The 25,238-nt window shown below is 46.9% G+C and overlaps 1 protein-coding gene across 2 annotated transcripts in view; it reads left to right on the top strand.

The window, feature by feature from the left end:
- ice2 (interactor of little elongator complex ELL subunit 2) overlaps window positions 1-25,238 on the top strand; it is a 143,589-nt gene that overhangs the window by 49,504 nt on the left and 68,847 nt on the right. Inside the window, exons 9-10 of one of the 2 annotated variants that reach the window (XM_085972086.1) lie at window positions 4,127-4,634; window positions 7,762-7,937. In XM_085972086.1, coding sequence (XP_085828212.1) covers window positions 4,127-4,634; window positions 7,762-7,937 — 684 coding nt within the window. Of the gene's footprint in view, window positions 1-4,126; window positions 5,100-7,761; window positions 7,938-25,238 lie in introns of both variants that reach the window. The other variant, XM_085972085.1, reaches the window with a different exon arrangement.

Genomic DNA, 25,238 nt, shown 5'->3' on the forward strand with positions numbered 1-25,238 from the left:
TTCTCTGTTCTTCAGATTTATCATTCTTCAATGCTTTCTTCATGACTGGGACGATGGGTGTTGCCCACTCGCTCCAATCTATTTTAGATAATACGCCTGCCTTTTCCAAATTCTCCAGCTCTGCCTCGACTGCTGGACGAATTGCGTATGGCACCGGTCTTGCCTTAAAAAACTTGGGAATTGCTGCATCTTCCACTTTTATTGAGGCGGTGATGCCTTTCAAGGTTCCTAGTTTCTCTTGAAATACTTCCTTGGCGTTGGTCAAGATGTCTTTTAATTGTTCAGGTATGACGTCATCATCATTTTTTTCCTTACTGGTCACCGTCAGTGCCTGAATGGAGTGCCAGTCTAAACGTATTTTTCTGATCCATTCACGTCCCAACAGCGGTGGACCACCATCTTGTAGAACGTATAAATACAACTTCTGTATTTCCTTGCCGTTGTATACAACAGGCACCCTTATTTTTCCTTTGGGGTATACTTTCTGCCCCGTATATGTTTTCAAGATAATGGATGTGTCTTTTAAAGGTATATGCGGAAATAGCAGCTCGTAATCCCGTCGATTTATGACGGTCAGAGCTGATCCTGTATCTAGCTCCATTTTAACTGGGGACCCTGCTATTGTGAGGGTAACCCAAATGGTCTGGTAATCTTCTTTGGCAATTACATTATGTAATTTGAGAGAGCTTAGTCTCTTGTTCCCGGAGTCGCTATCGCTCTTCTGGTCTTCGGAGCTACTGTCCGTCATCATTTGTACCTTTCTGTGCTTTTCCTTATTGATTCTTTTCCCGTTAGTGGATTTTTTGTTTTCAGATCGGCACACACGTGGAATGTGTCCCATCTTTCCGCATCGCCTGCATGCTTTTTCCTTGAACCAGCAGTCCCTCTGGTCATGGGTGGATCTGCCGCAGCGATAACATCTCTCGAAACCCCGTGTCATTTCATGGGTGCCGAAGTCCTGTGGCCTTTGCTGTATCTCTGCAGCTCCTATTGCACTGAAAGCCTTGTCCAGTGTTAAATTTTTCTCAGAAGATACCTTTTTTTGTGTTTCTACACTTAGGGGATCGCAGATGAATTTGTCTCGCAGAGAATCTGCCAGTCCTGCCTCGAATTGGCAGTGTAGGGTATCAACAATCTCCTCAAAATTCTTGTCCATCGGTTCGGCTGGAGTGATTAAGTTGCGTAACAGCTTGTATGTCTTTGCGCCCATTAGATCCAGAAGCACTGAAGCTTTTTTTTCATCTTCTATTCCATTTGCGGTGCAATATACCTCCACTTTTTCCACATATGTGGTCCAATCCTCTATCTCGTTATCAAAAACATCAATATTGCCAGAATTAGGCATCTTAGAAAAGATATGGCGCTTCCCGCGCTTTTCTTTCTTTTCTGTAGAAAAGATATGGTGCTTCCCGCGCTTTCCCGCCGCTGCTGCCAATGCCAACGCTGTTACTGTGGTTTCCGTTTGTTTTATTTTTTTATTTACTGTTGGAGACTCGTTCCCGCCGGAGTTTCTCTCCAAGCCTGAACGCTGACCTGCTTGCCGCGCTGGCCATCTCCCGAGTGCTCCCTCCCAGTCCGTTATTGCTTGCCTCCGATTTCGCTACCTGTCTCAGCTGTAGAGCCCGCCGCTGGAGCCCCAGCCTGACGCCCAGGAAGGATTAGCGCAGTACCTGCCACCAGCTTGGCCAGCTGGTGAAACCACGGCTTCTCTCACTTCCTTGAGTCTTCAGGACGCCCGAGGAATCGATGTCCTTGAGGTGCTGCCGAATTGCAGGTAAGTCCGTTTCCACTTCGTCGCCACTGTAGTGTCCGTGTGTTGATAAAGACACTGAAGACAGGAGTTGGTTCATAGGTATTTACTAAGCAAAGTCTGGGGGGGGGGGGGTTCTAACGGATATACACAATACACAGGCTTATATAGCCCAAGTGGCAATCACCGGCACCACAGCACACCTGGGGCTCTTAAAGGCACATACACTACATTATCCACTTTGGTAGGAAAAACAGAAAGGTAGAGTATTATTTAAATGCTGATAGATTGGGAAATGCTGATGTACAAAGGGACCTGGGTGTCCTTGTACATCAGTCACTGAAAGCAAACATGCAGGTGCAGCAAGCAGTTAGGAAGGCAAATAGTATGTTGGCCTTCATTGCAAGAGGATTTGAGTACAGGAGCAAGGATGTCTTATTACAGTTATACAGGGCCTTGGTGAGACCACACCTGGAGTACTGTGTGCAGTTTTGGTCTCCTTACCTAAGAAAGGATATACTTGCCATAGAGGGAGTGCAACGAAGGTTCACCAGACTGATTCCTGGGATAGCAGGACTGTCGTATGAGGAAAGATTGGGTCGACTAGGCCTGCATTCACTAGAATTTAGAAGAATGAGAGGGGATCTCATTGAAACGTATAAAATTCTGACAGGGCTAGACAGACTGGATGCAGGGAGGATGTTCCCCCTGGCTGGGGGGTCTAGAACGAGGGGTCACAGTCTCAGGATACGGGGCTGGACATTTAGGACTGAGATGAGGAGAAATTTCTTCACTCAGAGGGTGGTGAACCTGTGGAATTCTCTACCACAGAAGGCCAAGTCACTGAATATATTTAAGAAGGAGATAGATAGATTTCTAGACACAAAAGGCATCAAGGGGTATGGGGAGAGAGCAGGAATATGGTATTGAGAGAGAGGATCAGCCATGATCATATTGAATGGCCTACTCTTGCTCCTATTTTTCTATGTTATGACTCTATGACTCTAACCCCATCAGCATATCCTTCTATTCTTTCCACCCTCATGTACTTATCAGCTTCCCCTATGATATTCACCTTAACTACTCCATGTGGTAGCAAGTTCCACTCTCTGGGTAAAGACGTTTCTCTTGAATTCCTTATCAGATTTGTTAGTGTAACCCCTTCACGGTTCTCTAGATATATGTGAGATGTGGTCTCTGTTGTAGACAGCATTCTATAGTCCAGTAAGGAGATCACTACTACAATGGCTTAATTCTAATTATCTTACTTTATAGTTTTAACGTCAGACAGTATAAGAAAATTACAGGTCAATGAACTAAATTAGACATTTGCATACATTAGAATGAATCTAGACATAATAAACATACATTCTCCATTTACATGGATTCAAAGGAGAATCTGTCCCTGTGTCCAAATTCGAGTGCACTCTTTCGTTGGCGCGCTTAAGTTGGAGCTCATGGTATGTATAATGTCTGCAAGACTTACGACTCCGAACCCCGTCGTTGAATTCTCTTCACGATCACTGAATCCCACTTTGAGTTCTGGATGCAGAGCTACTAATACGAAGGGCGGCGGCCGAGTTTGGAAGCCCGGGACGGGATGCGCAGCCATTTGCCTCCTGAGCCCTCTTTTCAGAGCTCCTGCCCTCTTCTCTTTCCAGTCGCTCCTTTTTCCCGCTCGAAAACCCCGACTCCACCCCTTCCTCCTGGGGTTTCTGCCTGGAGACTGCGCAGCCTCACTGTCTGCAACAGTTGATACTGGTGCAGAATTATGGAAAGTCTGCTCTTAGTCACATTGTGTCCTTAAAAGTTCTTGCCGTACCTTCACATGGCAACTTTAACCCAGGGATTTATAACAATGATAATACAGTGTCTAAGTTAAAGATTGATAACCATACTTAGCGTACATAACATTTCCAGTGGGTATTACATTAGTGACTATCTTATATTTATGACCACTCATTTTGGACTCCCCACAAATGGAAACATCTTCACTATGTTTACCCTATCAAACCTTTTCATAATCTTAAAGACCTCTGTTAGGACAGCTCTCGGTCTTCTCTTTCCTAGATCAGAGAGCTCTAGCCTATTCAGTGCTTGACCAGTGAAACTGTTTAAGTCATGTTGGTTGAGGGATAAATGTTGGTCAGCACACCAGGGAGAGCTCCCCTGCTCAAGGTATTCAAATGGCACAGTAGCAAGCTCCGCTGGTGCCGTCACGTGCTCCAGTCGCACAGTAATATAAGTGAAGTAATTGTGTCATGTGTTAGTTTACAAATGAAAAGATTGCCTGAAGCTTTTCATGAAGTGGGTGTATCTTGCAGTTGTGTAAGTTGTTCCCAGTAACAGTGCCTGCTTTCCTCCTGTTAAATCTAGGTGTTCCATTCCAGTGTGCACCAGAGAAACATCAACACCTGTGAAAGCAGCGACTTCAATTTTAATGCTGACTTTACTGAATTGGAGACATTTGGGACAGTTTCCTCCGGTCCGGCAAAGCAGACTTCCCAAAAAGGCGGTGCTGCCAAAGCTGGTAAACTTGCCTCGACGACCAGTACTCCCCTGCCTGCTCCTGTAACGGTGGACAATAAGAACAAGGAACTTGCTGAGGGGAAATCAGAGTCTGTGGCTGTAACCGAGAAAATAATTCAGGAAAAACAGCTTTTCTTCACACTGTCCAAACGCAAATGTGGCACTGAACCAAACATAGTGGAAACTATTGATTGTCAGGGGCGTTACATAGCAAGCCAACAGACTGATCCAGAGAAAGAGAAAAGCACTGAAGGAGGCAGTGCTACATTGGCAGGCACAGGTTCAGCTCAAATGACCTTTTGTAAGGGGCTGGAATCTAAAAGTGACTTTTGCCTTGATGACAGTGATTCAGATGGTGAGCGCCTGGTCATTGATACAAATTACATAGAAAGCAGTAAAGTCTGTGAGCCTCTGAAAACTTTTCCAAGTGATTCGGGATCTATCCCGGGGAAGCTCACTCTTCAGGGTCCCGAAGAAATCATTCCGGATACTCCCCAGTCGCCATCACCTGAAAGAAATGTGCCCAGCAGCCAAGTCCACAAGTCCATTGGGCCGGTGCGCCGGAGAAGGGCGCCGAAACCCCTCTGGAAGGAATTTGACCCGGTCGGTCAGATTCTGAGAATGCAATATAAACTGTTGAAGCCCAGTCCCAAACGCCTGGTAGATCAGCCACAAAAAGCCCCAGAACCAAACCCAGCTCATGGCCAATTACCACTCGACAGGAATCCTACCGCCATCCCCATTTCTGAATCCCACACTTCTACTATTTTTGGGAACGTAGCCGGCTCTTTTTACAAGTCAGCCCAGGAAACGAGGACACGTAAGCACGGCAGTATTCTTTCTGACTCAAGTATTTTTTGGATTGTGCCTTGCAGTGTTGTACATAATGGTCCAGAAATTCGGGCCGGGGGCTTCCCGCGGGTGCAAGCCCCCGACCTGCACTTACCTTGCGCGCCGGCCGTTGAGCTGTGGGCCCCGTGGAATTCCGATCCGGGGCCTGGTCCAGCTGCCGGCGCGCAGTGCTTGCGTATCCCAGGGGTGCAGTTAATTCGTGGGCCATGGGGAGCCAATCGGAGCAGGAAATGCTCCATTCATAAGTCTTGACAGGAAGTGCTATCAAGATTAAAAATACTACGGCCCCAAAATAGCAGTAAACCTTCAAATACATTTTTTTTTAAATAAACTATTTTAATCAATAATTTAAATTTTTGAAAAAAATAATTTTATATTCTAACGGGGCTAAAAATAAACTTACCTTGCTTTAAAGTATTTAAAAATAATAAACCCGTGGAAAAAATGTTTTAATTTTAATTAATTCACCACTTACCTTGTAAAAAGCAGGCCTTACGCCTGCTTTTTATATGAGTAAATTCTGCAGACTTACCCTCACGGAAAAACTTGTAAAAAAAAAACCTAAGTTCGATGCGCACGCGCAGCCTCCCCCGTGCATGCATTCAACCTCTGAACCCCTGCTTTCAGAGGAACGGGAGTGCCGGGGGGGAGGGGGGGGGAGGAGGGGGGTGGGGTGGGGGGAGGGAGGGGGGGTAGGAGGGGGGTGGGGGGGGAGGAGGGGGGTGGGGGGGAGGGAGGGGGGTGGGGTGGGGGAGGGAGGGGGGGAGGAGGAGGGGGGAGGATGGGGTGGAGGGGAGGGGGGGTGGAGGGGAGGAGGGGGGTGGAGGGGAGGAGGGGGGGAAGGGAGGGGGGTGGGGGGAGGAGAGGGAGGGGGGTGGAGGGGAGGAGGGGGGTGGAGGGGAGGAGGGGGGTGGGGGGGTGGAGGGGAGGAGGGGGGTGGGTGGGAGGGAGGGGGGTAGGGGGGTGGGGGGGAGGAGGGTGGGGGGGAGGAGGGTGGGGGGGGAGGAGGGGGTGGGGGGGGAGGAGGGGGTGGGGGAGGAGGGTGTGGGAGGGAGGAGGGTGGGGGGGAGGAGGGGGTGGGGGAGGGGGGGTGGGTGTGATCGGAGGGGGGGGAGGGTGTGTGGTGGGGGGGTGGAGGAGGGTGGGGTGGGGAGGAGGGGGTTGTGGTGGGGGGCTAGAGGGTGGGGAGGGGGTTGTGGTGGGGGGCTGGAGGGTGGGGAGGGGAGGGGGTGTGGTGGGGGGTGGAGGAGGGTGGGGAGGGGAGGGGGGTGTGGTGGGGGGGTGGAGGAGGGTGGGGTGGGGAGGGGGGGTGGTGGGGGGGTGGAGGAGGGTGGGGTGGGGAGGGGGTGGGGTGGGGATGGGGTGTGGTGGGGGGGTGGATGAGGGTGGGGAGGGGAGGGGGGGTGGAGGAGGGTGGGGAGGGGAGGGGGGGTGGAGGAGGGTGGGGAGGGGGGGTGGAGGAGGGTGGGGTGGGGGGGTGGAGGAGGGTGGGGAGGGGGGGTGGAGGAGGGTGGGGTGGGGGGGTGGAGGAGGGTGGGGTGGGGGGGTGGAGGAGGGTGGGGTGGGGAGGGGAGGGGGTGTGGTGGAGGAGGGTGGAGAGGGGAGGGGGGTGGTGGAGGAGGGTGGAGAGGGGAGGGGGGTGGTGGAGGAGGGTGGGGAGGGGAGGGGGGGTGGTGGAGGAGGGTGGGGAGGGGAGGGGGGGTGGTGGGGGGGAGGGGGTTGAGGTGGGGTGGAGGCTGGTGGGGGGGAGGGAGGGGTGGAGGATGGTGGGGGGGAGGGGTGGAGGATGGTGGGGGGAGGAGGGTGGGGGGGAGGAGGGTGGGGGGAGGGGTGGAGTGGGGGGGAGGGGTGGAGGAGGGTGGGGGGAGGGGGGGAGGAGGGTGGGGGGAGGGGTGGAGTGGGGGGGAGGGGTGGAGGAGGGTGGGGGAGGGGTGGAGTGGGGGGGGAGGGTGGGGGGGGAGGAGGAGGGGGAGGGGGGTGGTGGTGGGGAGGGGTCGTGGTGGTGGGGGTGTGTACGGGTGGAGGAGGGAGCGGTGGGGGTGTGGTGGGGGGTGGGGGAGGGGGGTGTGGTGGGGGGGAGGGGGTTGTGGTGGGGTGGAGGCTGGTGGGGGGGAGGGGTGGGGGGAGGGGTGGGGGGTGGGGTGGGGGGGAGGAGGGTGGGGTGGGGGGGTGTACGGGTGGAGGAGGGGGTGGTGCGGTGGGCAGTGGAGGAGGGTAAGGCCTGGGTAAAGTTAGGTGACCAGCAGAAGCAAGGTGAGGGAAGATTGAGCCACATCTTTGTCCCTCCGGGCTGCCAGTTGGAAGCTGTGCCACCAGGGCCCTGGTAAGAAAGCCATTGCCTGCCGATATACTCACGTGATTCCACGTGCTCACGATGCAAAAGGCACCACGTTCGCTCTGGGCTGAGGTTTATTTCTGCGCCTTGTGTGGAGTACTTTTGTTTGGAGTGTTCTTTTAGCTTTCACTTGTAGCCTGGGGGGTTTGGCTGGTTATGAAGAAACTGAAGTGCTTACTTACGCCTACTCAGTCTAATTATAACAGATCAATCAACTGAGAGTAAACGCTTAGTGTGCCACTGCTACTATTGATGTGATGATTGTAAAGTGCACGGCGGTTTGTGCCCTGTTTAGATCTCCTGACTGAGGAGCTCCTGAACTGCGAGGAAGCTGCATCTGACTACACGGCTCCTGCAACCGGGAACGTCACCTACAAACTCTTCAGCTTGTCCGACCTCCTCTTAATCGTGCGTGGTAGCGTGCACAAAGCGCAGATCAGACCACGCTCAAACAAAGGGGTGGCAAAGAAGGTGAGTGCTTCATTTCCAAACATTGCATTCTCAACTTTCATTTATACAGTGCAGTCATTTTTCTTACTCCTTCCTGGAATTTGGGCGTCGCTGGCAAGGCCGGCATTTCTTGCCCATCCCTAATTGCCCTTGAGAAGGTGGTGATGAGCCGCCGCCTTGAGCTGCTGCAGTCCGTGTGGTGAAGGTGCTCCCACAGTGCTGTTGGGGAGGGAGTTCCAGGATTTTGATCCAGCGACGATGAAGGATCAGCCGATATACTTCCAAGTCAGGATAGTGTGTGACTTGGAAGGGAACTTGGAGGTGGTGGAGCTCCCATGTGCCTGCTGCCCTTGTCCTTCTAGGTGGTCTGTGCTATACCATGCTCCTATATATACAGTGTGTGCTATACCACGCTCCTATATATAGTCGGTGCTATACCATGCTCCTATATATACAGTCTGTGCTATACCATGCTCCTATATATAGTCTGTGCTATACCATGCTCCTATATACACAGTCTGTGCTATACCATGCTCCTATATATACAGTCTGTGCTATACCATGCTCCTATATACACAGTCTGTGCTATACCATGCTCCTATATATACAGTCTGTGCTATACCATGCTCCTATATATACAGTCTGTGCTATACCATGCTCCTATATATAGTCTGTGCTATACCATGCTCCTATATACACAGTCTGTGCTATACCATGCTCCTATATATACAGTCGGTGCTATACCATGCTCCTATATATACAGTCTGTGCTATACCATGCTCCTATATATAGTCTGTGCTATACCATGCTCCTATATACACAGTCTGTGCTATACCATGCTCCTATATATACAGTCTGTGCTATACCATGCTCCTATATATACAGTCTGTGCTACACCATGCTCCTATATATACAGTCTGTGCTATACCATGCTCCTATATATAGTCTGTGCTATACCATGCTCCTATATACACAGTCTGTGCTATACCATGCTCCTGTATACACAGTCTGTGCTATACCATGCTCCTATATATACAGTCTGTGCTATGCCACGTTCCTATATACACAGTCTGTGCTATACCATGCTCCTATATATAGTCTGTGCTATACCATGCTCCTATATATAGTCTGTGCTATACCATGCTCCTATATATAGTCTGTGCTATACCATGCTCCTGTATACACAATATATGCTATACCATGCTCCTATATATAGTCTGTGCTATACCATGCTCCTATATATAGTCAGTGCTATACCATGCTCCTGTATACACAATATATGCTATACCATGCTCCTATATATAGTCTGTGCTATACCATACTCCTATATATAGTCGCTGCTATACCATACTCCTATATACAGTCTGTGCTATACCATACTCCTATATATAGTCTGTGCTATACCACGTTCCTATATATCGTCTGTGCTATACCATACTATATATAGTCTGTGCTATACCATACTCCTATATATAGTCTGTGCTATACCATGCTCCTATATATATAGTCTGTGCTATACCATGCTCATATACACAGCCTGTGCTATACCATGCTCCTAAATATACAGTCTGTGCTATACCATGCTCCTATGTACAGTCTGTGCTATACCACGCTCCTATATACACAGTCTGTGCTATACCATACTCCTATATACAGTGTGCTATACCATACTATATATAGTCTGTGCTATACCATACTCCTATATATAGTCTGTGCTATACCATGCTCCCATATATAGTCTGTGCTTTACCATGCTTCTATATATAGTCTGTGCTATTCCATACTCCTATATACAGTCTGTGCTATACCATACTCCTATGTATAGTCTGAGCTACACCATACTCCTATATATAGTCTGTGCTATACCATACTCCGATATATAGTCTGTGCTATACCTTGCTCCCATATATAGTCTGTGCTACACCATGCTACTATGTACAGTCTGTGCTATACCATACTCCTATATATAGTCTGTGCTATACCATACTCCTATATATAGTCTGTGCTATACCATGCTCCTATATATATAGTCTGTGCTATACCATGCTCCTATACACAGCCTGTGCTATACCATGCTCCTAAATATACAGTCTGTGCTATACCATGCTCCTATGTACAGTCTGTGCTATACCACGCTCCTATATACACAGTCTGTGCTATACCACGCTCCTATATACACAGTCTGTGCTATACCATACTCCTATATACAGTGTGCTATACCATACTATATATAGTCTGTGCTATACCATACTCCTATATATAGTCTGTGCTATACCATGCTCCCATATATAGTCTGTGCTTTACCATGCTTCTATATATAGTCTGTGCTATTCCATACTCCTATATACAGTCTGTGCTATACCATACTCCTATGTATAGTCTGAGCTACACCATACTCCTATATATAGTCTGTGCTATACCATACTCCGATATATAGTCTGTGCTATACCTTGCTCCCATATATAGTCTGTGCTACACCATGCTACTATGTACAGTCTGTGCTATACCATGCTCCTATATATAGTCGGTGCTATACCTTCCTCCTATAGTCTGTGCTATACCATGCTCCTATATATAGTCTGTGCTATACCATGCTCCTATATATAGTCGGTGCTATACCATGCTCCTACATATAGTCGGTGCTATACCATGCTCCTATATATAGTCGGTGCTATACCATGCTCCTACATATAGTCGGTGCTATACCATGCTCCTATATATAGTCTGTGCTATACCATGCTCCTATATATAGTCGGTGCTATACCATACTCCTATATATAGTCTGTGCTATACCATGCTCCTATATATAGTCTATGCTATACCATGCTCCTATCTATAGTCTGTGCTATACCATACTCCTATATATAGTCGGTGCTATACCATACTCCTATATATAGTCTGTGCTATACCATGCTCCTATATATAGTCGGTGCTATACCATGCTCCTATATATAGTCGGTGCTACACCATGCTCCTATATATAGTCTGTGCTATACCACGCTCCTATATATAGTCTGTGCTATACCGTGCTCCTATATATAGTCTGTGCTATACCATGCTCCTACATATAGTCGGTGCTATACCATGCTCTTACATATAGTCGGTGCTATACCATACTCCTATATATAGTCTGTGCTATACCATGCTCCTATATATAGTCTGTGCTATACCACGCTCCTATATATTGTCTGTGCTATACCACGCTCCTATATATAGTCTGTGCTATACCACGCTCCTATATATTGTCTGTGCTATACCATGCTCCTATATATAGTCGGTGCTATACCACGCTCCTATATATAGTCTGTGCTATACCACGCTCCTATATATTGTCTGTGCTATACCACGCTCCTATATATAGTCTGTGCTATACCACGCTCCTATATATAGTCTGTGCTATACCACGCTCCTATATATAGTCTGTGCTATACCACGCTCCTATATATTGTCTGTGCTATACCATGCTCCTATATATAGTCTGTGCTATACCACGCTCCTATATATTGTCTGTGCTATACCATGCTCCTATATATAGTCGGTGCTATACCATGCTCCTATATATAGACTGTGCTATACCACGCTCCTATATATAGTCGGTGCTATACCACGCTCCTATATATTGTCTGTGCTATACCACGCTCCTATATATAGTCTGTGCTATACCACGCTCCTATATATTGTCTGTGCTATACCATGCTCCTATATATAGTCGGTGCTATACCATGCTCCTATATATAGACTGTGCTATACCACGCTCCTATATATAGTCTGTGCTATACCACGCTCCTATATATAGTCTGTGCTATACCATGCTCCTATATATAGTCGGTGCAATACCATGATCCTATATATAGACTGTGCTATACCATGCTCCTATGTACAGTCTGTGCTATACCATGATCCTATATGCAGTCGGTGCTATACGATGCTCCTATATATAGTCGGTGCTATACCATGCTATATATAGTCGGTGCTATACCACGCTCCTATATATAGTCGGTGCTTTACCATGCTCCTATATATAGTCTGTGCTATACCATGCTCCTATATATAGCCTGTGCTATACCATGATCCTATATATAGAGTCATAGAGTTTTACAGCACAGAAAGAGGCCCTTCGGCCCATCGTGTCTGCGCCGCCCATCCATCCCTGTCCAGTCTAATCCCATTTTCCAGCATTTGGTGCATAGCCTTGTATGCAATGGCATTTCAAGTGCTCATCCAAATGCTTCTTGAATGTTGTGAGGGTTCCTGCCTCCACCACCCTTTCAGGCATTGAGTTCCACATTCCAACCACCCTCTGGGTGAAAAAGTTCCTCCTCAAATCCCCTCTAAATCTCCTGCCCCTTACGCTGAATCTATGCCCCCTTGTTATTGACCCCCCCACTAAGGGGAAAAGTTCCTCTTTATCTACCCTATCTATGCCCCTCATTATTTTGTACACCTCAATCAGGTCCCCCCTCAGCCTTCTCTGCTCCAAGGAAAACAACTCCAGCCTGTCCAGCCTCTCTTCATAGCTGAGGCGCTCCATCCCAGGTAACATCCTAGTGAATCTTCTCTGCACCCTCTCCAAAGCAATCACATCCTTCCTATAGTGAGACGACCAGAACTGCACACAGTACTCCAGCTGTGGCCTCACCAGCGTTTTGTACAGCTCCATCATAACCTCCCTGCTCTTATATTCTATGCCTCGGCTAATGAAGGCAAGTATCCCATATGCCTTTTTAACCACCTTATCTACCTGCTCCGCTGCCTTCAGGGATCTATGTACATGTACACCAAGGTCCCTCTGACCCTCTGTACTTCCTAGGGTCCTACCACTCATTGTGTATTCCCTTGCCTTATTTGTCCGTCCAAAATGCATCACCTCGCACTTTTCAGGGTTAAATTTCATTTGCCACTTTTCCGCCCATCTGACCAACCCGTTTATATCGTCCTGTAGCCGGAGGCTTTCCTCCTCGCAATTTACCACCCCACCAATTTTCGTGTCATCTGCGAACTTACTGATCATACCTTTTACATTCTCATCCAAATCATTTATGTAGATCACAAACAATAAGGGACCCAGCACCGATCCCTGAGGTACCCCACTGGACACAGGCTTCCAGTCACAAAAGCAACCTTCGACCATCACCCTCTGCCTCCTGCCACTCAGCCAGTTTAGGATCCAACGCGCCAAGGCACCCTGGATCCCATGGGCTCTTACCTTCTTGACCAGTCTCCTATGCGGGACTTTGTCAAAAGCTTTACTGAAGTCCATGTAAACCACATCCACAGCATTTCCCTCATCCACCCCACTAGTCACCCCCTCGAAAAATTCGATCAGATTTGTTAGACATGATTTACCCTTGACAAAGCCATGCTGACTATCCCCGATTAATCCTTGCCTCTCCAAGTGGAGATTAATTTTGTCCCTCAGAATTGTTTCCAATAATTTCCCCACCACAGATGTTAGACTCACTGGCCTGTAATTCCCTGGTTTATCCCTGCTACCCTTCTTGAATAATGGTACTACGTTAGCTGTTCTCCAGTCCTCTGGTACATCCCCTGTGGCCAGAGAGGTTCTGAAAATTAGTGTCAGAGCCCCTGCAATCTCCTCCCTTGCCTCCCACAGCAGCCTGGGATACATCTCGTCCGGGCCTGGGGATTTATCCACTTTTTGGCCCGCTAAAACCGCTAGCACCTCCTCCCTCTCGATGCTAATATGTTCAAGTATGTCACAGTCCCCTTGCCCGATTTCTATGTCTGCATCGTCTTTCTCCATAGTGAACACAGATGCAAAAAATTCATTTAAAACCCCGCCTACATCCTCTGGCTCTACACACAGATAGCCACTTTGGTCCCTAATGGGCCCTACCCTTTCCCTGGTTATCCTCTTGCCCTTAATATACTTATAAAACATCTTAGGATTTTCCTTTATTTTGCTCGCCAGTGTTATTTCATGGCCCCTCCTCGCCCTCCTAATTTCTTTTTTAAGTATGCCCCTGCACTTTTTATACTCCTCTAGGGCTTCTTCTGTCTTTAGTCTTTTGTAACTGCCAAAAGCCCCCCTTTTATTTCTAATGCATTTTTGTATATCCCTTGTCATCCAAGGTTCCCTTTGCTTGTTGGTCCCACCCTTGACCTTTACAGGAACATGTTGGCGTTGTACTCTCTCTATTCCCCTTCTGAAAGTCTCCCACTGTTTTGATGTGGATTTTCCGATAAGCAGCTGCTCCCAGTCCACTTTGGCCAGATCCTGCCTTATCATATTAAAATCGGCCTTCCCCCAATTTAGAACCCTTATTTCCGGGCCGTCTTTGTCTTTTTCCATGACCACCTTAAATCTCACCGAATTATGGTCACTGTCGCCAAAATGCTCTCCTACTGACACTTCCACCACTTGCCCGGCTACATTCCCCAGAATTAGGTCCAGTACCGCCCCCTCTCTTGTAGGACTTTCTACATGTTTGCTCAAAAAGCTCTCCTGGATGCACTTTAAGAATTCTGCACCCTCTAAGCCTTTCACACTCTGACTGTCCCAATTTATATTGGGGAAGTTGAAATCCCCCACTATTATTACCCTATTATTTTCGCACTTTTCTGAGATTTGCCTACATATCTGTTCCTCTATCTCCCCCTGACTGTTTGGGGGCCTATAGTACACTCCCAGCAAAGTGCTTGCCCCCTTTTTGTTTTTAAGTTCTACCCATATGGCCTCATTAGAGGAACCCGCTCCTATATACAGTGTGTGCTATACCATGATCCTATATATAGTCTGTGCTATACCATGCTCCTGTATCTAGTCTGTGCTATACCATGCTCCTATATATAGTCTGTGCTATACCATGCTCCTATATATAGTCTGTGCTATACCATGCTCCTATATATAGTCTGTGCTATACCATGCTCTTATATATACAGTCTGTGCTATACCATGCTCCTGTATACACAATATATGCTATACCATGCTCCTATATATAGTCTGTGCTATACCATGCTCCTATATATAGTCTGTGCTATACCATGCTCCTATATACAGTGTGTGCTATACCATGCTCGTATATATAGTCGGTGCTATACCATGCTCCTATATATAGTCTGTGCTATACCATGCTCCCATATATAGTCTGTGCTACACCATGCTACTATGTACAGTCTGTGCTATACCATGCTTCTATATATAGTCTGTGCTATACCATGCTCCTATATATAGTCGGTGCTATACCTTGCTCCTATATATAGTCTGTGCTATACCATGCTCCTATATATAGTCGGTGCTATACCATGCTCCTATATATAGTCGGTGCGATACCATGATCCTATATATAGTCTGTGCTATACCATGCTCCTATATACAGTCGGTGCTATACCATGCTCCTATATATAGTCTGTGCTATACCATGCTCCTATATATAGTCTGTGCTATACCATGCTCCTATATATAGTCTGTGCTATACCATGCTCCTATATATAGTCGGTGCTATACCATGCTCCTACATATAGCCGGTGCTATACCATGCTCCTATATATAGTCGGTGCTATACCATGCTCCTACATATAGTCGGTGCTATACCATACTCCTATATATAGTCAGTGCTATATCATGCTCCTATATATAGTCGGTGCTATACCATGCTTCTATATATAGTCGGTGCTATACCATGCTCCTATATATAGTCGGTGCTATACCATGCTCTTACATATAGTCTGTGCTATACCATGCTCCTATGTACAGTCTGTGCTATACCATGATTCTATATATAGTCGGTGCTATACCATGCTCCTATATATAGTCGGTGCTATACCATGCTCCTACATATAGTCGGTGCTATACCATGCTCCTATGTACAGTCTGTGCTATACCATGCTCCTATGTACAGTCTGTGCTATACCATGATCCTATATATAGTCGGTGCTATACCATGATCCTATATATAGTCGGTGCTGTACCATGCTCCTACATATAGTCTGTCTATACCATGCTCCTATATATACCGCCTGTGCTATACCATGCTCCTATATATAGACGGTGCTATATCATGCTCCTATATATAGTCGGTGCTACACCATGCTATATATAGTCGGTGCTATACCATGCTCCTATATATAGCCTGTGCTATACCATGCTACTATATATAGTCTGTGCTATACCATGCTCCTATGTATAGTCTGTGCTATATCATGCTCCTATATATAGTCGGTGCTACACCATGCTATATATAGTCGGTGCTATACCATGCTCCTATATATAGCCTGTGCTATACCATGCTACTATATATAGTCTGTGCTATACCATGCTCCTATGTACAGTCTGTGCTATACCATGCTCCTATATATAGTCTGTGCTATACCATGCTCCTATATATAGTCTGTGCTATACCATGCTCCTATATATAGTCTGTGCTATACCATGCTCCTATATACAGTGTGCGCTATACCATGCTCCTATATATAGTCTGTGCTATACCATGCTCCTATATATAGTCTGTGCTATACCATGCTCCTATATATAGTGTGTGCTATACCACGCTCCTATATATAGTCGGTGCTATACCGTGCTCCTATATATAGTCTGTGCTATACCATGCTCCTATATATAGTCTGTGTTATACCATGCTCCTATATATAGTCTGTGCTATACCATGCTCCTATATATAGTCTGTGCTATACCATGCTCCTATATATAGTCTGTGCTATACCATGCTCCTATATACAGTGTGTGCTATACCACGCTCCTATATATAGTCTGTGCTATACCATGCTCCTATATACAGTCGGTGCTATACCATGCTGCTATATATAGTCGGTGCTATACCATGCTCCTATATACAGTGTGTGCTATACCATGCTCATATATATAGTCGGTGCTATACCATGCTCCTATATACAGTGTGTGCTATACCACGCTCCTATATATAGTCTGTGCTATACCATGCTCCTATATATAGCCTGTGCTATACCATGCTCCTATATATATAGTCTGTGCTATATCATGCTCCTATATATAGTCTGTGCTATACCACGTTCCTATATATCATCTCTGCTATACCATACTCCTATATATAGTCTGTGCTATACCATACTCCTATATATAGTCTGTGCTATACCATACTCCTATATATATAGTCTGTGCTATATCATGCTCCTATATATAGTCTGTGCTATACCATGCTCCTATACACAGCCTGTGCTATACCATGCTCCTAAATATGCAGTCTGTGCTATACCATGCTCCTATGTACAGTCTGTGCTATACCACGCTCCTATATACACAGTCTGTGCTATACCATGCGCCTATATATACAGTCTGTGCTATACCATGCTCCTATATACAGTGTGCTATACCATACTCCTATATATAGTCTGTGCTATACCATGCTCCCATATATAGTCTGTGCTTTACCATGCTTCTATATATAGTCTGTGCTATACCATGATCCTATATACACAGCCTGTGCTATACCATACTCCTATATACAGTCTGTGCTATTCCATACTCCTATATACAGTCTGTGCTATACCATACTCCTATGTATAGTCTGAGCTACACCATACTCCTATATATAGTCTGTGCTATACCATGCTCCCATATATAGTCTGTGCTACACCATGCTACTATGTACAGTCTGTGCTATACCATGCTTCTATATATAGTCTGTGCTATACCATGCTCCTATATATGGTCGGTGCTATACATTGCTCCTATAGTCTGTGTTATACCATGCTCCAATATATAGTCTGCTATACCATGCTCCTATATATAGTCGGTGCTATACCATGCTCCTATATATAATCAGTACTATACCATGCTCCTATATATAGTCGGTGCTATACCATGATCCTATATATAGTCTGTGCTATACCATGCTCCTATATACAGTGTGTGCTATACCATGCTCCTATATATAGTCTGTGCTATACCATGCTATATATAGTCGGTGCTATACCATGCTCCTATATATAGTCTGTGCTATACCATGCTCCTATATATAGTCTGTGCCATACCATGCTCCTATATATAGGCTGTGCTATACCATGCTCCTATATATAGTCTGTGCTATACCATGCTCCTATATATAGTCGGTGCTATACCATGCTCTTACATATAGTCGGTGCTATACCATACTCCTATATATAGTCTGTGCTATACCATGCTCCTATACATATTCTGTGCTATACCATGCTCCTATATATAGTCGGTGCTATACCATGCTCCTATATATAGTCTGTGCTATACCATGCTCCTATATATAGTATGTGCTATACCATGCTCCGATATATAGTCTGTGCTATACCATGCTCCTATATATAGTCTGTGCTATACCATGCTCCTATATATAGTCTGTGCTATACCATGCTCCTATATATAGTCTGTGCTATACCATGCTCCTATATATAGTCTGTGCTATACCATGCTCCTATATATAGTCTGTGCTATACCATGCTCCTATATATAGTATGTGCTATACCATGCTCCTATATATAGTCTGTGCTATACCATACTCCTATGTATAGTCTGAGCTACACCATACTCCTATATATAGTCTGTGCTATACCATGCTCCCACATATAGTCTGTGCTACACCATGCTACTATGTACAGTCTGTGCTATACCATGCTTCTATATATAGTCTGTGCTATACCATGCTCCTATATATGGTCGGTGCTATACATTGCTCCTATAGTCTGTGTTATACCATGCTCCAATATATAGTCTGCTATACCATGCTCCTATATATAGTCGGTGCTATACCATGCTCCTATATATAATCAGTACTATACCATGCTCCTATATATAGTCGGTGCTATACCATGATCCTATATATAGTCTGTGCTATACCATGCTCCTATATACAGTGTGTGCTATACCATGCTCCTATATATAGTCTGTGCTATACCATGCTATATATAGTCGGTGCTATACCATGCTCCTATATATAGTCTGTGCTATACCATGCTCCTATATATAGTCTGTGCCATACCATGCTCCTATATATAGGCTGTGCTATACCATGCTCCTATATATAGTCTGTGCTATACCATGCTCCTATATATAGTCGGTGCTATACCATGCTCTTACATATAGTCGGTGCTATACCATACTCCTATATATAGTCTGTGCTATACCATGCTCCTATACATATTCTGTGCTATACCATGCTCCTACATATAGTCGGTGCTATACCATGCTCCTATATATAGTCAGTGCTATATCATGCTCCTATATATAGTCGGTGCTATACCATGCTCCTACATATAGTCGGTACTATACCATACTCCTATATATAGTCGGTGCTATACCATGCTCCTATATATAGTCGGTGCTATACCTTGCTCCTATATATAGTCTGTGCTATACCATGCTCCTATATATAGTCTGTGCTATACCATGCTCCTATATATAGTCGGTGCTATACCGTGCTCCTATATATAGTCGGTGCTATACCATGCTCTTACATATAGTCGGTGCTATACCATACTCCTATATATAGTCGGTGCTATACCATGCTCCTATATATAGTCGGTGCTATACCATGCTCCTACATATAGTCGGTGCTATACCATGCTCCTATGTACAGTCTGTGCTATACCATGCTCCTATGTACAGTCTGTGCTATACCATGATTCTATATATAGTCGGTGCTATACCATGATCCTATATATAGTCGGTGCTATACCATGATCCTATATAGTGTCTGCTATACCATGCTCCTACATATAGTCTGTCTATACCATGCTCCTATATATACCGCCTGTGCTATACCATGCTCCTATATATAGTCGGTGCTACACCATGCTATATATAGTCGGTGCTATACCATGCTCCTATATATAGTCTGTGCTATACCATGCTACTATATATAGTTGGTGCTATATCATGCTCCTATATATAGACTGTGCTATACCACGCTCCTATATATAGTCGGTGCTATACCATGCTCCTATATATAGTGTGTGCTATACCATGCTCCTATATATAGTCGGTGCTATATCATGCTCCTATATATAGTCGGTGCTATACCATGCTCCTATATATAGTCGGTGCTATACCATGCTCCTATTTGTAGTCTGTGTTATACCACGCTCCTATATATAGTCTGTGCTATATCATGCTCCTATATATAGTCGGTGCTATACCATGCTCCTATATACAGTGTGTGCTATACCATGCTCCTATATATAGTCGGTGCTATACCATGCTCCTATATACAGTGTGTGCTATACCACGCTCCTATATATAGTCTGTGTTATACCACGCTCCTATATATACCAATCTGCTATATATAAAATGGTGGTGTAACAGAAAACCCGAATGCTTCTACAATATTCAATCAGTTTTAGTCAAATTTGAATCCTTGTATATTAATTTTATTCCATAAACATTGCTGGGTGGTTTGAAAGTTTGCTGCAGCTGTGGTAATTAAAATGTAAGAGCAATAATTATACAGCAGCAGAATTAAACTGTGAGATTAATGTAACTCCCTGCAGCAGTTTGGGGAATTTATCCCACTCCGGCACAATGATCAATCTGTGAACCGTTAATGATTCCAGTCAACGTGATTGGGTCAAATTGGTTTGCCGTTCTCAAACCACCATTCAGACAGAGCTGTCTGGGCTACTGACAGGCATTGGTGACACTTAGCCTTTCTGTGAAGCTTAACAAAATCATTGTGACTATCTGATAAATTGCTGGTCCCCATTAACACACTCTTGCCCTTTGGTGTGGTAGTTTATGTATCAGTAGCTTTGTCTCTACAGATTTTCTGTTTCCTGTTTATAAACGAGGAGGAATCTGTTCGGGAAGGAGGAAGCTATAAATCAGTTCCCTGGAATACTTTTAGCAGGTTCACATTGAGCGCTCAGCTTTATATCCCGATCATAATTTATCCGGGACTGAAAATTACAGAAAATAAATCAATCGCATCTTGTACTGTGTGGGGCGATGCTTATTCAGTGTCCGCTGTGGCTCAGTGGGTAGCACACTCGCCTCTGAGTCAGAAGGTTGTGGGTTCAAGTCCCACTCCAGAGACTTGAGCACAAAAATCTAGGCCGTTAGTCCAGTGCAGTGCTGAGGGAGTGCTGCACTGTCGGAGGTGCCGTCTTTCGGATGAGACGTTAAACCGAGGCCCCATCTGCTCTCTCAGGTGGACGTAAAAGATGCCATGGCACTATTTGAAGAAGAGCAGGGGAGTTCTACCCGGTGTCCTGGCCAATACTTACCCCTCAATCAACATCACAAAAACAGATTATTTGGTCATTATCACATTGCTGTTTGTGGGAGCTTGCTGTGCACAAATTGGCTGCCGCGTTTCCAAATTACAACAGTGACCACACTTCAAAAAGTACTTCATTGGCTGTAAAGCGCTTTGGGACATCCTGAGGTTGTGAAAGGCGCTATAGAAATGCAAGTCTTTCTTTATTCTGGCTTTCTAAACTTCGATCTTCAAACTACAAGCAAGGGGAGGGCTAGAAATTGGTTTTCAATTTCAGAGACTGACATGCAAAATACAGGAAACTTTTTTTATATCCAGGACCGACGTGGTGCCGGTTCATCAAAAATTCCGGATCACCGAATACTATAGTAAAAGATACGAGAGCTGAGAGCTCCGTATAAAGCAACAAACCCTGTTGCTTAGCAACAGGTTCAGAACAATGGCCACAAGTTCCAAGCGTCTCTGTAGCTTAGCAACAGCTGCAGCCACACCCTTGCACAGCAACAGATGGAGGAAGGCAAGTAATATGAAGTATGAACCGACTCCTGAATTTTGCCGGTTAAACGAGATTTCCGGTTATTTAGGTGCCGGCAAATCGAAAGTTTCCTGTAGTGGAATGTAACCAGACAGCAGTGTTGTAGAATCATGCAGCACAGAAGGAGGCCATTTGGCTGCCTGTTCCAGCTCTCTGAGGGAGCTATCCAACTGGTCCCACTCCCCTGCTCTTTCCCCATAGCCCTGCAGATTTTTTCCTTTTTAAGTTTTTATCCAGTTCTCCTTTGAAAGTTGCTACTGAATCTGCTTCGACTGCCTTCAAGCAGTGCATTGCTTTTACTCAGCAAGTTATGATCTGCAATCTCCTTATCTGCGCCCCCCCACCCTCCCACCCTGGCTTTTTTGCTGATTTTCTTAAATCTGTGTTCTCTGGTTACCTTACCGACCCTCCTGCCAGTGGAAACTATGGGCAGGAGTTTGCTAGGTTGCGCTGCTTTCACCCCGAATCGCCAAACCAGTGCAAAAGACCGCAGAATTTCAAACGCAAATTACGCTCAGCGCACATCGGGTCTCCGCGATCATTTGTGCTGGTTTAAAAAACATCGCGCTGGAAGCTGACCCCCCTCCCCCCAGAACTGGCCACATCCCCAGGGTGAATTCATCACCATGGCGAGTTTCCGCTAATTGCATCTGTTTGCGGGACTTCAAGGAGGTTCTAAAACGAGCTTTTTTTTAGGCGCAGGGACACTAATAGGCACCTTTTCAAAGCTTTAAATTTTCTGTAATTTACTAAGAAACTGACAATGAAACTAGTAAATGGTCCTGTATAGTTTTATAAAGTAATTTTTAGTCATTTAAAATCGAGTTACTCACAGGTGGTGGACTAGACACTGATTTAAATGCTTTATTTTTTGTGATAAACCCATTTTCAGCTGTATTAATCAAAGAGTTACCACTTTTAAATATTTCAAGAAATTTATTTTAATGCACATTTTTTTAACATTATGTTTAAAAACGCTGCCCGATTGCGCTGGTTAATGGAAGATTTTACGTTCGGCGATATATAAATGAGTTTGAGCTGAAAACCTGAAGACAAAAAGTAATTCTGAAAATGAGTGCAGTTTGCGCTCTGATCGCAGTTTGCGCCCAGTTTTTCCCTACCTGCTGTATCAATCCCAGCTTCTCCAGTCTCTCCATGTAACTGAAGCCCCTCAGCCCTGCTACCATTCTGGTAAATCTCCTCTGCACCCTCTCCAAGGCCTGGACATCCTTCCCAAAGTGTGGTGCCCAGAACTGTCCACAATGCTCATTGATAACCTGTATGTTCCTAAACATAAATTGCACTGTGTGTGTGTAAACTAATGAAGTATTAAGAGTAAACGTCGGACAGCCTGTCTAGACAAGAATTAATGTTCTCGCCTTAATTATTTCACCCCTCCGTTGCAGCTGTTTCGAAACAATGTTAGATTTTTTTTTCCTTTACTTCAACAGATTCATAAAATTAGATGGTGTTGCTGAGTATTTTCTGTTTAAGTGACTCGAAGCATGACCAGGGTCACAATTGCTTCCGTCTCGGTGACAATTTGCGGGAACTAACGATATCATTGTGCTGCCGTCTGTAACTTGAATTGTTGCTGTACTTGCCCGGCTTCATAATTGGCGGTTCTTCATACACACTGGGTGGCAGGGCAGCGAGAGGACAAGATCAGTCTTAATTACCAACAATATACACTTACAGTCACATCAGACATGTCTGTTGGGCAGCTGCGAAGTGGGATTTAAAAGCAAAAGGGGACTTGTTTTTATGAAAGATCCCACCAGGTGATTTCCCCCGGGGATTGGGGGGTGATTTCCCCCGGGGATTGGGGGGTGGTGATTTCCCTCGGGGATTTGGGGGGGTGATTTCCCCTGGGGATTGGGGGGGGTGATTTCCCCCGGGGATTGGGGGGGGTGATTTCCCCCGGGGATTTGGGGGGGTGATTTCCCCCGGGGATTGGGGGGGGTGATTTCCCCCGGGGATTGTGGGGGGGTGATTTCCCCCGGGGATTGGGGGGGGGTGATTTCCCTCGGGGATTGGGGGGGTGATTTCCCTCGGGGATTGGGGGGGTGATTTCCCCCGGGGATTGGGGGGGGCGATTTCCCTCGGGGATTGGGGGGGGGTGATTTCCCCCGGGGATTGGGGGGGTTGATTTCCCTCGGGGATTGGGGGGGGTGATTTCCCCCGGGGATTGGGGGGGGGTGATTTCCCCTGGGGATTGGGGGGTGATTTCCCTCGGGGATTGGGGGGGGTGATTTCCCCCGGGGATTGGGGGGGGGTGATTTCCCCTGGGGATTGGGGGGTGATTTCCCCCGGGGGGGGTGATTTCCCCCGGGGATTGGGGGGGGTGATTTCCCCCGGGGGGGGTGATTTCCCCCGGGGATTGGGGGGGGTGATTTCCCCCGGGGATTGGGGGGGTGATTTCCCCCGGGGATTGGGGGGGTGATTTCCCCCGGGGATTGGGGGGGTGATTTCCCCCGGGGATTGGGGGGGTGATTTCCCCCGGGGGGGGTGATTTCCCCCGGGGATTGGGGGGGTGATTTCCCCCGGGGATTGTGGGGGGTGATTTCCCCCGGGGATTGGGGGGTGATTTCCCCCGGGGGGTGGGGTGATTTCCCCCGGGGATTGGGGGGGTGATTTCCCCCGGGGATTGGGGGGGGTGATTTCCCCCGGGGATTGGGGGGTGATTTCCCCCGGGGGGTGGGGTGATTTCCCCCGGGGATTGGGGGGGTGATTTCCCCCGGGGATTGGGGGGGGTGATTTCCCCCGGGGATTGGGGGGGTGATTTCCCCCGGGGATTGGGGGGTGATTTCCCCCGGGGATTGGGGGGGGTGATTTCCCCCGGGGGGGGTGATTTCCCCCGGGGATTGGGGGGTGATTTCCCCCGGGGGGTGGGGTGATTTCCCCCGGGGATTGGGGGGGGTGATTTCCCCCGGGGATTGGGGGTGGTGATTTCCCCCGGGGATTGGGGGGTGACTTCCCCCAGGGATTGGGGGGGGTGATTTCCCCCGGGGATTGGGGGGTGATTTCCCCCGGGGATTGGGGGGTGATTTCCCCCGGGGATTGGGGGGTGATTTCCCCCGGGGATTGTTGGGGGTGATTTCCCCCGGGGATTGGGGGGTGACTTCCCCCAGGGATTGGGGGGGGTGATTTCCCCCGGGGATTGGGGGGTGATTTCCCCCGGGGATTGTTGGGGGTGACTTCCCCCAGGGGGGCGGTGGGGGCAACATTCCCTTTAAGCTGCACAGCCGCTGGAGGTCCCGCGCGTCCTTTAAATAGAAAAACCGCACGTGTGCAGAATTTGGAATGGACCACGCAGCCTTTTAAAGGGACCATGCGGTCCCAAAGAAATTACAGGAACTATTGTCGGGGGGGGGTGGGTGGCGGAGAGGGAGGGGCGGGGCGGTACCAAAGAGGCTGCTGCAACTTCTCCAGAAACCCCCCTTGTGTGTGTAACGAGGGTTTACGCCAAACTTACAGCGGCCCAGCAGGAGAACACCCGAGGACAGTCCCGCACACGTCCCCCAGTTACAAGTCACTGCCTGCTTGGGCCTTTATGTGAGTTTGAGTTTGCATCAAAAATAAAATGAATTG

The sequence above is a fragment of the Somniosus microcephalus genome, chromosome 32 (genome assembly GCF_052327205.1).
Source record: "Somniosus microcephalus isolate GS21.2 chromosome 32, FLI_Smic_1.0, whole genome shotgun sequence".
NCBI classification, from domain to species: domain Eukaryota; kingdom Metazoa; phylum Chordata; class Chondrichthyes; order Squaliformes; family Somniosidae; genus Somniosus; species Somniosus microcephalus.